Source organism: Mesocricetus auratus, unplaced genomic scaffold, assembly GCF_017639785.1.
Source record: "Mesocricetus auratus isolate SY011 unplaced genomic scaffold, BCM_Maur_2.0 Super-Scaffold_100003, whole genome shotgun sequence".
Taxonomy (NCBI): Eukaryota; Metazoa; Chordata; class Mammalia; order Rodentia; family Cricetidae; genus Mesocricetus; species Mesocricetus auratus.
Window position 1 is genome coordinate 21,292,154 of NW_024429188.1, and position 12,622 is coordinate 21,304,775.

Genomic DNA, 12,622 nt, shown 5'->3' on the forward strand with positions numbered 1-12,622 from the left:
GAGGGGGCTAGGGGGCAGAGAGGGGGCTAGGGGACACAGAGGGGGCTAGGGGGCAGAGAGGGGGCTAGGGGACACAGAGGGGGCTAGGGGGCAGAGAGGGGGCTAGGGGGCAGAGAGGGGGCTAGGGGGCAGAGAGGGGGCTAGGGGACACAGAGGGGGATAGGGGACAGAGACGGGGAGGGAGAGGAGATGAGGAGAAGAGGATCTAGATTTTTTAACGGAGGAAGACAGAATGTGAGGACGCTGGAAGAGGACAGGAAGTGAGGAAAGAGAGAGGTATGGGGGATGAGAGGAGGTGAGGAAACAGAGAGAGTAGGGTATGAGAAGAAGGCAGGAGGGAGGAAGCAGACACCAGACAAAAGCAGGATGGGAGAGTCCCTTGGTACCTTTACCTGAACTCATAGCAGCCTCAGGGGTTAACCCAGCAGGCTCTGGGTGTTTGTCACAAGAGCTTCATCTCTTCCTCCATTTAAAAACCCACAGGTTCCCTAAAACGAACCAGACAATGTCACAACTGGACCCTTCCCCCATGGAGTGCTATCAGCAACCCAGGCGAGTGCCTCCAAATGCTTTTTAAGTGCCTCCAACTCAAAACCAGAAACTGCACTCCATTAAACAATACAGGCTCTCAAGGGGGGAACATACACACGCGCGCACGCGCACACACACACACACACACACACACACAGACACACACACACTTCAAAAACATGACCGACTTGATGACCACATCACAGGAGAGGCCTCCCTGCCTCTCCGCATTAGCGCCTTTGTTAAGAGAAAGACAGGACAAAAAGACACATGGCACTGCCACACATTCCAGCTTATGGCTTATAAACCTTCTTCTCATCGTGCCTGTCCCAAGGGCTGCCCCACAAGCACCATCACACCAGGTGCTGTTCTTCAGGGCCATCATGTATCCTGGCACCTCCAGTACCTGTCACATGTCTGCCACCAAGTAGGCCTTAAACTTTACAGGACGGTTAGAACTAGGCACCACCCTCCCTGTCTCCATGTGGCTGAACCTATGTGTAGGGATGGATTCAGACTCCAGTGGGGTCAGACTTCACAACCAGAAATTTGGAACTGAGAACAAACCACGTGTGCACACGGAAACTGCAGTTTGCATAGAGAAAATGGAGACAAGAAGAGACAGCCCGCTGTCCTAACCTCAGCTCCCCATTCTCCCTCAGCAGGTATCCTTAGATTGCACGAAAGTATGCTGTAACTGAGAATAAATAATCTGTTTTTCAGATTAGTGGGCTTTGGATATACAACACACACACACACACACACACACACACACACACACACACCCTCCACAGACCCAGTGAAAGAGGAATGATAGTTCTTAGCTAAAAACCTAGACCAGCTAAGAATCAGGATGAAGTTTCTATCACATACCAGTTAAAACTTCAGATTATAACACTCTCAGAAATTTTCCAATAGTCACATGTCCTGTCAATAGGGTGGGAAAGCTAGAGGTGCAGTTGACTAATAATGTTCTTGTGCAGCACATGCAATGCCCTGGGTTCCATCCCTACCGCTGCAAGATGAATGATGAATATACAAATGCATGTGCATGCATGCATGAATGAATAAATGAATGAATGAGAGGACTCAGAATTGTAAAGCACATCCCCAGAAGCAAAATCCACAAGGGCAATAGAAATGTGCTCATCATCCATCAATGACGACATTAAAAAATAAGGGGAAAATGAACATAACTACCTACCTATATGTATGAAACCTCCTGTGAAAGGAAACTCCAGGAACAAACTACTAACAGCCTATGAGAAAGGTCACAGCATACCTGGAGGTCAGGAATGGGAAAGAGAGTCTTTTCTGTTATTTTCTTGAGTGTCTCATATACTAAGGTTCTCTTCAAACTAACTTCACACCACCACACCCAAAAAAGGCCTTTAAATGTTTGCATATTTCTGCCTTTAGAATTCTGGATACTGTGGCTAAGTAATCTATTCCAAAATCTAGCTTTGAAAATAATATTAAGTTGGGCTGGAGAGATGGCTCAGCAGCTAAGAGCACTGGTTGCTCTTTCAGAGGACCCAGGTTCATTTCCCAGCACCCACATGGTGGCTCACAACTGTCTGTAACTCCAGTTCCAAGGGATCAGATGCAGTCTTCTGGCCACTGAAGGCACTAGACATACAAGTGGTCCACAAACATGTACACATCCAAAACATTCATATATACAAAATAAAATTGAAATTTTTTTTAGGTTTGAAGCCATGTTGTGGCACGCATCTGCAAACCCAGCACTTGGAAATTAGAGGCAAAAGGATCAAGAATTTAAAGTCATTTTCAATTACACAGTGAGATCTAACCCAGCCTGAGCTACATGAGAGATTATCTCAAGAGAAAATAATAATAATAATAATAATTTTGAGAGTTCTCAAGCAAGCACCTGCAGCCACATGCCAAGCAAGCAGATTAGCGGTGTGTGAGCTGCTCCTCCCTATCAGTTTCTGAATTGGTGACAATTCCTACCCCTCCCAACCCCACTTCTCAGGATCCTCCAAAAATATATGATTTTCCTCCTGTTGTTTTTTGATGGTCAAAATAGCTCCAACTCCCCATCAATTAAAAACACTCAACACAACCTGCCTTAGGTAGCCAAATGAATTCATTGATGAGCTGTAGCTGTGTTCCCCCACCTGTTCTCCATGAAATAATTTATTGAAATCAGCATAGTAACTGTGGTCCAAGTCACTCAGAAGGCTAGAGTAGGGGTATTCCTTGAGCCCTAGAACGCCAAGACCAGTCTGGGCAGCAGTAAGACCTCTCAAAACACAGTAGTTCCCTGAGAACAAAGGGGCTAGTTAAGTGGTTTAACCATCCCATTTTGATCCAGTTTTAAAAGGTACTTTTGTTTCATTTTAATGACCAAAGTAAGAGAAAGGCAAACTTCATTTACAAATCCTTTCAAGTCAAGTGAATTTCACTCAGCAGCCAGTCTGTAAAATGCTAAGGCAGAGGCAGCTTCCAAAACGATCTGGTGAAAAAAAATGGAGATCCAAAAACAAGCTGGCCAAGGAGAGGGGACAGTAAGACAAGGCAGGCCTTTCCTGATCTTGTCCAAATCCTAGTGATCCCCAAGAAAGCTACTCCTCTAGCAACTCACGCCAACTGCTTCAGGATGTCAAAACACATAATCAAAGAACTAACTGGAATAATTAGACAGGACACCAAGCTAATTACAAGTGTACAGGGAGGTGACAGGTGAAGGAGAAAACTGCTGTAGCCCCAGAGGACCAGAACTAGAACAGGGCTTCAAGTCTTCCAAGTCTAAACAGTCCAGAAAAACAAACAGAAAAAGCACAAGTGTTTGTGTTTATGTGCCACAACCAATAAGGTGCTGAAGGGTTCTGTTTGTTGGTGGTGGTGGTTTGTTTTGTTGGTTTGGGTTTTGGAGATTTTGGGGGGATTTTGGTTCTTTGTTTCCTTGCTTTTTGAGACAGGACTTCTCTGTATAGCTCTGGCTGTCCTGAAAAATCACTCTGTTGAAGGGGCTCAAGTTTAAGGAGATGGTAATTTAAATTGTCTATACATACTGTTCTACAGTAATTAACGACCTAAATTTGCTATGCAAAATGGATGATTAATGAGCATCAAAATATTTATAGTATGTAATCCAAGATGGTGGGGGGAGTAGCAAGTGAAACTGCACTTCATCTTGCCTTTCTGTCCCTGCACCTGGGGACAGACTAACCTCCTGGGGTGGTCCCACCACTTTCCTGGCCACTGGAAGGAAAAAATAGGCAAAGACCTTTGCTTGCCAACTCAATACTCAACAAATAGTATGAGTTTTATTACTACAGTTTTTTTTCCTCCTGAGGCTAAATATAAGCATGGAAGTAGAAGCAACCAGCTACAGACTGTTCAGTTTAAGTATCCCCTAATGAAAAAGACAGAGCTACCCAAAAGATGTAAGTGTCCACAGAACACGGGGATCAAGTTGGAAAACAAGTGCTCATCATCAGCCAGTGACCCATTGCTATGGGAAGGAATTTAAGGAAAGAAACTGTCACTCGATGTGTGAAATCTAGGTATCAGTTTAGCATTGCAGTGTTTTCTTCCAGGATTCGGACATTCTCAATAAATTCCAGTGATTCCCAAGGAAGCTACTACCCAATCAAGTCATGCCAACTGCTTCCGGATGTCAAAATATAGCCAAACATCTGTCCTGGGATGACAGGAATATAACTAGGGAAGGTACATAGAGAATGAGCAAAATGAAGTCTCTCATAGAGGAAACAAGGGTCAAAGCATTTTCAAAACAAAATAATGCTTTCTTTTTCCTGTATTCCTTAAGAAATCTCAACTGGATGCCGTGGGCTTTCAAGTTTTCTCTAAAATACCTAGCAGGCCCAGGAGTCCGTAGAAGACAGGACTCTGCGCTTCACTTTAGAAAAGCACTATGGAGGAGGAACTTTCAAACAGTTTCAAAGGTAAGTACTGGTGATGGTTGCAGAGCACCGTGAATATGCTTTTATATTACAATTTGTAAACGTAAAATAGTAAAGTTCCTTATATACATTTACCACAAATTTACAAAGTAGTCATGTAATATATCAAACACCAAGAAACATCTCAATAAAGCTGTCTTTAAAAACATACTGAAACCCAGGTGTCATAGTGCAAGCCTGTAATCCCAGCACCGGAGAAGTAAAAGAAGAACTCAAATCAAGTGACAAACTAAGGTCTTAGCCAGCCTGGATTACATAGTGAAACTTTGTCTCAAAAAGTGAGCTAGGGGTATAGCTCAGTGGTAGAGCCCTTGTTTAATCCCCAGCACCATAAATAAATAAATAAATACATAGTACATACACACACACACACACACACACACACACACACACACACACCTTTCCTGGGGAAGAGGTTAGAACAAGAACCACTAGAGTGGAACCTTAACATTGACAAACTAGAAGTTGGGTGTGGTTGTTTCCTCAATACTGGAGTCATCAGTTGCTGCTAGGAGGCCACACATTACACCTCTGTGAGACTCAGCATCATCAGCTAGTGGAATAAGCCATGCCAGGAAAGAACAATCCAGAATTTCAATTCCAGAGACTGAGACATCAGAACCAGAGTCAGGGAGAATTTTCTATCTTGAAACTTGTAGTTCTTCATTGAAGCCATGTGACACATAGTTACTTTTTAGGTCACCAGGAGCTGTTGCAAACAGACCATGCCAACCTAGTTTGCCCCCAGGCGGGGTGGGGGCAGGTATAGAACTGCACACACACATCCCCCCACACACACACTGCTGCAATCCACATTCTTAGGTATTACAAGGAGTAACCACACTTGGATAAAAGGGTTACTCAGTCATTCATTAGCACATGGATCTTGCTGTATGCTAGGCAATGAGCCAGGGCAGTGAAGCCAGGTGGGGGCAGCGGGAAGGGGGGGACACTACACACAACCCAGTTGGCGATGACAGACTTCATAAAAGATGATGTACAGAAACCTTTGGAGCAGTCTTATGGAGGAGCTACATAATGAGCTCCTCAAAAATCTCCATGTCCTAACCCTCAGAACCTGTGGCTCATTAAGTTAAAGCTCTTGAGAAGAGGAGGGTTCCTGATTCTCTAGTGGGTCAAGAAATAACAGTTTTTATAATGGGTAGGGGTCAGAACAAGACAGATGTGACAATAAGAAAGCAGAGGTGGGAAAGAGTCAGTTATGAACCAAGGCCATGCAAGAGCCAATAGAAGCTGGACAAGATAAGCAAAAATCCTCCAGAAACAAGGCAGCCCTTCCCACACTTTGCTATTGACCTTAGAAAACTCATTCTGAACTTTGGGTCCTGATGCATTGAGCCACTAACTTTGCAGTAATCTGTTACAGCAGCAAGAAGAAACTCATGCAGGACAACTACAAAACATACAAGAGTTACATGCACTCCCAAGGAGGCAGCTACATGGGCCAGGACTCAAGAAGACTGAAGGCTTGTGGAAAGAGAAAGTCTGGGGTGGCTACCTAGCTTCAGAAGATTCTCTATGGAAGTGGTTCTCGACCGTCCATAAAAGTGTTTCATTTCTACTTCATAACTGTAATTTTGCTACAGTTATAAACCATAATGTAAATATGTAAATAAAATCATAATGTAGATATGCAGGATATGTGATATGTGACCCCAAGATGATTGTGACCCACAGGTTGAGAATCACTGCTCTAAGGCATTTGCCAGAGGGCAAGCACATGGGGCCCATTCCAAAGACACTAGGCCTCAACTAGAGATTACAAGAGTAGTAGGGGAAACTGGGAGTAAGTAACTAGGGTTGTCTAAGAAGCCAAGAAAGTCTTCACGGGCTCCAGTAAATTAATTCAAAGATTCTAAGGACTGTGTTTGTGTGTTTTGTAAACAGGAGTCAGACTGTTCATGAGTTACCATGACATGAACAGATTCCAGAACACTGTCAGGGCAGTGCCACGGACAGTCATACTCAAAGGTACAGGCTCTATGGCGAAAGTGCAGGTGTGGGGAAAAGCTGTCTCAAGAAACAGCAGTTTCTTGAGCAAAGATGAAAACAATAAAGGCCCGGTATTGGTGATGCACGCCTTTAATCCCAGCACTTGGTAGGCAGAGAGGCAGGCGGATCTCAGTGAGTTCGAGGCCAGCCTGGTCTACAGCCTCCAAAACAATACAGAGAAACCCTGTCTCGAAAAACCAAAAAAAAAAAAAAAAGAAAGAAAGAAAACAATAAAGGCAAAGTGGAATTTTAAAGGTGGTGTCCAAGTCTGTTTTCCGTTGCTGTAACCAAATACCCTGGGATGGATAATTCATAAGAAGTTAACTTGGCTTACTCTTTTAGAGGTCCTTAAGTTCCATAACATGGCATTGGTGTTTGCCTGGCTCCTAGTAAGGGTTGCATTGTTGCTTCATACCATAGTAGAAGTCATCAAAACAGGTTTCTTCCTGTTCCTATAAAACCATTAATTCCATCATGGAGGCTCACTCTCATTACTTCATCCAACTCTACGTGCCTCCCAAAGGCTCCAACCCCAAATAGCATCAACATTAATTGGGAGAATGATTTTTCAGTACACAAATATGGAGGACACACTCAAAAATTTACAACTGGTTTTTGAAACTCTAAAGTTTAAAACCAAAGATAGAATCTTCAAGGAGGAAGAAAGTAATTAATTATGAAGGTACAATGATCCAGGAGAATCCAGGAAAAGGCATACTTAATACAAGTATGGGGAGGGGAGAAAATAACATTGCTTCCCAGCAGCCCAGATGTGCACAGCCTAATGCCCAGGAAACATCTTGTTAGGAACAGGGTACCTCAAGTGCTCCAATGAGCAGGAGCATCACCAAAATGGCAAGCAGTTTGTATACTTGATCATGCATCAGAACCAGATAGTTTAGCTTGTAAAGCAACTTGCTGGCAACTATGACCACCTGAGCTCCATCCCTGGTACCTACAAGATGGAATGAGAGAACCAGTTCCCAGAAGTTGTCCTCTAAGCTCCATGAGCACTAATGGTGCATGTGCATGAAAAACTAAAAATTAAAAAAGAACATCCTAGACAACTTATTCAAATGCTGATTGCTGGACCCTATTGTCCAGACTTCCTGATTGTGTAGGTCTATTGAGATACTACTGAAGAATTTCTGTGTCTCAAGTGATCCCAAAGTACTGCCCTCTGAAAGCCACTGTCAAGGATTCTCGTATTTCCCCGTTTCTTTCTCACATAGCACCTGATCTCTTTGCCTACACTGGATTATTCCATATATTTCCCTGGTATGGCTTTGCAGTTGCTCATTTTTCTCACCGTTGAACAAAAGGCCTAAGACTAAATCTAGATGATATTAAAGTAGTAGTCATGGAACAACCTCCCCCGCCCCCCCTCCAAAAAAAAAAAACCTTTCTCCTCACCCGTTTCTGGTCAACTTTAAGAAACAGAAAAAGGGATCCTACTAGTGGGAAACTGGCTGGGTCCTCGAAGTCTGGGAGAGCTGTAAGGAGCAACAATCCCTCAGAGCAGCAGCATCAGGCAAGGCCAGCGTGTGACCAGAAGAGGACAAGACACAAACAAAGCCACCCCATAATCATGTTTGAACACAGACAAAACATGAACTTTATCCAAACCATAAATGTGAGCAGACATCCCCTGTCTTGCTAATGTGAGTGCCTGCTGCTTTTATACCAACCCCAGATTTTGCCTGGTTCCATTTTCCCTCTTCTAGAGAACCTTTGTTAAAATATTCAATCCCAGAAGTAGCCCTGGCAGCATCCAAGTCAGAGCAACGTTTGGCTACTATAAATGAGCCCCAGGCCAGCTGACACAGGTACACAGCCCCTAAGCCAGCCTCTCTCACATTCCCTTGTTCAGAGGCCCCACAGTCCTCATGGTGTACAAGGAGAAGAAAACTCAGCTTGGTGAATCCCAGGTGTGTTCCCAGGGAGGGTGGGTGACTCACAATCTCCTCAAAAACGTCACCCTCACCAGTTTCCCAGCCTACAGCAGACTCCTCTTCTCATCCTTCAGGACACTTACTATAGCTTTTACTTATACACTGCCACAACCCTTGCACTCACATCCTCCAGTAGACTGAGAAGTTTAAGTGGGCCAGTCTAAATGTAACTTGCACCTGTCTCCTGGCACAAAGCAGGAGATAAATACATAATGAGATGGATGGACACATATTTATCACTGCAGGTAGCATATTTCAAGAAATTACAAATGCAAGCAAAGGTGACTGGAGGAGTAGAATGAGAAACAACCATGGTCTGTGCAACCAGCAAGACCATGACTTTTGCTCCGGTCGTGGCTAATGCAAAAGAAAGGGATGAGGCCTTTCTTCCATGCTTAAATCAAGACTTGTTTGAAGGCATTGCATTGTATTCAGTTTAGCTTTCATTCAGCAGTCTACCACTGACCACAGCATTGCCCCAAGCTGCCCAAACTGTGTTGTTACTCTGGAAATCCTTCAACAGAAGTCATTCGCTTGGCTTGCAAACCCTTCACTGCTCCCAGATTTGGATCACAGTAATTGCACTGCTCTAATTATAAGAGGCTTTCCCTGTGTTTGGCACCATAGGCCTCTCCCAGGAGGTTCACAGTGTTTCGTAAGAGAGCAATGCACAAGTAGCCAACTTCATTTCAGGGTTAGGGATTTCGTGACTTTGAGTTAGTGTTCAGATCAAGGACTATATGATATGATTTGATTATGTTAGTCATCACCGGAAAAATCATCATCAGGCTAAACAAGAGTTTCAAACTGATAAATGAGATAAATCTTCTGAAAACCAGAGAGATTTGGAGTGAGAGACTCTGTGTGTGTGTGTGTGTGAGTGTGTGTGTGTTCTCATGCCCTCTCACATAGAACACTAGCACCACTAGGTCTTTCTATTAGAAAACAAATAGAAACAACTATTAAATATCTGTACTTCATTGCAAATATACCACTAAGGACTCTTTAGAAAACAGCAGGTAAGTTTTACCCACAAACTACAACAAATACCTTAAATTCCACTTAGGCGCATTATAATGAATTAAATGGCATTCATTTTACTCTTGGTGCCTCTATGTATAAACTCCCGAAATAAATAATAATTGATTGCTGCATAATGGTTACAATTTTAAAATGACACTGGAAAGGACTATAAATTGCAGAAGCACTCTCAATTTGTTAAGAGAGTCTAAAGAATGCAAACAGTTTAGATCTCAGTGATAAACGGGTCTGCTGCTTCTTAAAGGAGACTCCATCCTCTTTCCATTGAGATCTACAAAGCACAGCCTGCCCATGTGAATTGACAACTTCTTTTTGTATATAATTCTTTCAAGTAACCCACCCCAAAGGAAAGGTGATCCCAACAACATTTCTTATCACTTCAGGAGAAAGTGACCTATAAGGGTTTTAAAGTATTTACTTTTGCCAGTGAACTCAATAGTCTGAATCAAGGCAAAGCAAACAAGAGTATGAATTAAATATTGTGTTTTCCATGGAGTAGGAGGGTTGCATGCCATCCAGCCATCCATCCAATATTGATTTAGAGCCTGATCTGCCGAAAGACATCAAAGAAAAACCATTGTGAGCAGCACCATACAACACAATGCTGTCCCAATGATTACTGAGCCCAGGTGGAGAGATAAATATTAAACACGCTAGAATAGGTAATACTGCTGCAGGAAAAAAAGTGTTATATGAGAAAGGAACTCATTTAGATCTGGAGTGATGTGATCATCAGAAAAGGGCACTGTGAAAAACGCGACACTTGAGAGGCCACGAAATCACTACCACACTGGGAAAGGAAAAGGCATTTTGGTAAACAATCACAAATGGGATTTGAACTTCACTGATCAACAACTTACTGGGTTAGAACTCTCCTCCAGTGCTTGTTGTGTGTGCATGATCAACCTGTGACTCCTGCCTACCCTTTCTGGCTTCTGTACCAAGATCCTATTACCTGAATACAGAAAAGTCTCACTTTAAAACGATTTATTATAATGTGCAGACTGCTATGCTTGGCCTAGAAACACCCAAAAATAATCTGCTAGAGGCACAAAAAGCAGAGGCTGGCCATCAGCAAGACTTAGGTAAACCAAACATTTAATAGAGACCAGACAATCACAAGTCCTTTGCTCAATAAAGTCCCGGCTCTTCTAGACAGTAAGGTGGTTCCCACAGCCAGATCTATAATAAATGGGACCCAGAAGACCTCATGTTAGCAGCCTACATGGAAATTGTTTTCTAGGTAAATCAAAAACCGGATCTCCATTTCTAGTTCCCAGCCCTGCAGACTTAGAGGAGGACATGGGAAGTAGCCTTTGAGGATCACAGAGTGGCGAGGGGACCAGACTGGGGACAGACAGGCAGAGCTGGAAGCACAAATGGGGGTTGCAGGAAGAGCTCAGGACCTTGGGACAGCCAGCCCAGCAGGCCCGGTACTGGGGCGTTTCCTAACCTCCCATCACTGCATCAGCCGGCAATCAGGACAATCTAATCCTCCCCCAAAGACCCCGAGATTCTAGGCTCTTCTCAGCCTGGGCCAGACAGGCACCAAGAACCCCGAGAGCCCTCCACAGGGCCAGAACCCACCAAATCCAGGTACCCGCGTCCGCAGAGCAGGGGAGGGTACGCTTGGGTAAGAAAAATAGCAAAGACAAAACTCTCCCCGCCCACCCGAAAAAGCCAACCACACCCCCTGCATCCCTCAACCCAAGCCGCCCCAGAGCCAGCCCCCGCTATTCTCTGCCCAGGCCCCCTTGGGTTCCTATCCGTGCCGCGCGCGGGCTCCGCAGGGACACTAAAGCAAGTGAGAGTGAATCGGGTGCGCTAGGCGAAGGAGGGCGCCCAGCGCGATGTCACTCTCCCGGCCCTGCTCCGGGGCGCCCTCCCCGGGTCCGCGGTCCCGGGATGGGCTCGCCTACCCCACACAGGGGTGAGCGGCCCCTGCACTCACCCATTGGCGCCAAGCCGGGCGGAGCCGCCGAAGCAGCGTGAAAGTTGGCGGAACCGGGCGTGGGGTTCGGAGCGCCGAGGTCGCGGCGCGGGGATCGAGGGCGCGGGCGTTGGGACGCCGCTGCAGCTGGGCCGGCTTCTTCCTCAGTAGCTGTGGTGGCAGCTCAGTGCCGCCCGCTGCTGCCTCTGCTGCCGCTGCCGCTGCTGCCCTGGGGCGACTCCTGCTGCTGCTGCTGCTGCATCGCGGCCCCGCTGCGCCCGGCTGCTCCGGGTTTCCTGCTCTCAGAGAGTGGAAATTGCGAAAAAGAAAAAAAAAATAAAAAGCACCGCCCAGCCCAGTACAAGGCAGCCGCCTCGGAGCCCGCTCTCCCCTCCTCCTCGCAGCTGCGAGGCTCCGCAGCTCCGCCCGCTGGAGAGGCGCGGCCGCCAGGCGGGGGCGGGGCCGAGGGGCGGGGCCCGAGCGGCGTCTGGCCTGACTCCCGGACCCTCCTCTGGCGACGGGGCTTGGCCGTCCCCCTCACTGCCGGCTGTGCCCCGTCTGAGCTCCGCCGCGGTCGCCCCCTATCCGCCAATGCTCGGCTCACGCCCCGGGAAATGCCGCGAGACTCCTCGAGACCCGAGGAAATTTAGGGGGTCTTTGAGGGTGGGGGCGTCGGAGTTGAGGGGCACGTGGAAAAAGGTGGATCAGAAGACGGACCCCAGGGGAAGGCTGGGGGAGGGGAAGAAGAGCCAGACACCTGCTTGGTTATTAACAGGTGACCGCAATGGGAACAAAGCTGTTAGCAGGGGGCTATTAGAGGGAGGGGCCTGTCCCTGCAGCACTGGGACGCTGGCAGGCCAGTTTGGAGCACGGCAGGTGGTGGGCTTGAGGAGCCCAAAGAGAGGGGTGCAGCGGGGCTGCTGGGCAGGTGTGCCGCTGGACACCGCCTCTCACAGGATTGGACCCTCCTTACACCTGACCCAGCGTTGCCTGGACCAGGTGTGGGCTTCTGCTGCTTAGGCATTTTTCTAGGGCCAGAAACAAAGCTTGGCTCATCCTCCATCAGACACTGTTGTGCATATTGACCTCAAACCTACATAGCCAACAATTTAGGGGATGCCAAAAGGAAAATATAAATTCACAGGAATTCCTGGGCAATCACAAGCTCCTTTTGGGCAAGGGGATCATTCCCCACCACA

General features: G+C 46.3%; 1 protein-coding gene across 5 annotated transcripts in view; it reads right to left on the reverse strand.

The window, feature by feature from the left end:
- Sh3kbp1 (SH3 domain containing kinase binding protein 1) overlaps positions 1–11,812 on the reverse strand; it is a 340,190-nt gene extending 328,378 nt beyond the window's left edge. For 2 of the 5 annotated variants that reach the window (XM_040744131.1, XM_040744124.1), the window contains exon 1: positions 11,445–11,812. In XM_040744131.1, the coding sequence (XP_040600065.1) occupies positions 11,445–11,448 (4 nt within the window). In that variant the 5' untranslated portion in view covers positions 11,449–11,812. The remainder of the gene's footprint in view (positions 1–11,444) is intronic. The other 3 variants (XM_040744132.1, XM_040744130.1, XM_040744126.1) reach the window with 2 other exon arrangements.
- Between the last annotated feature and the right edge of the window lie 810 nt (positions 11,813–12,622).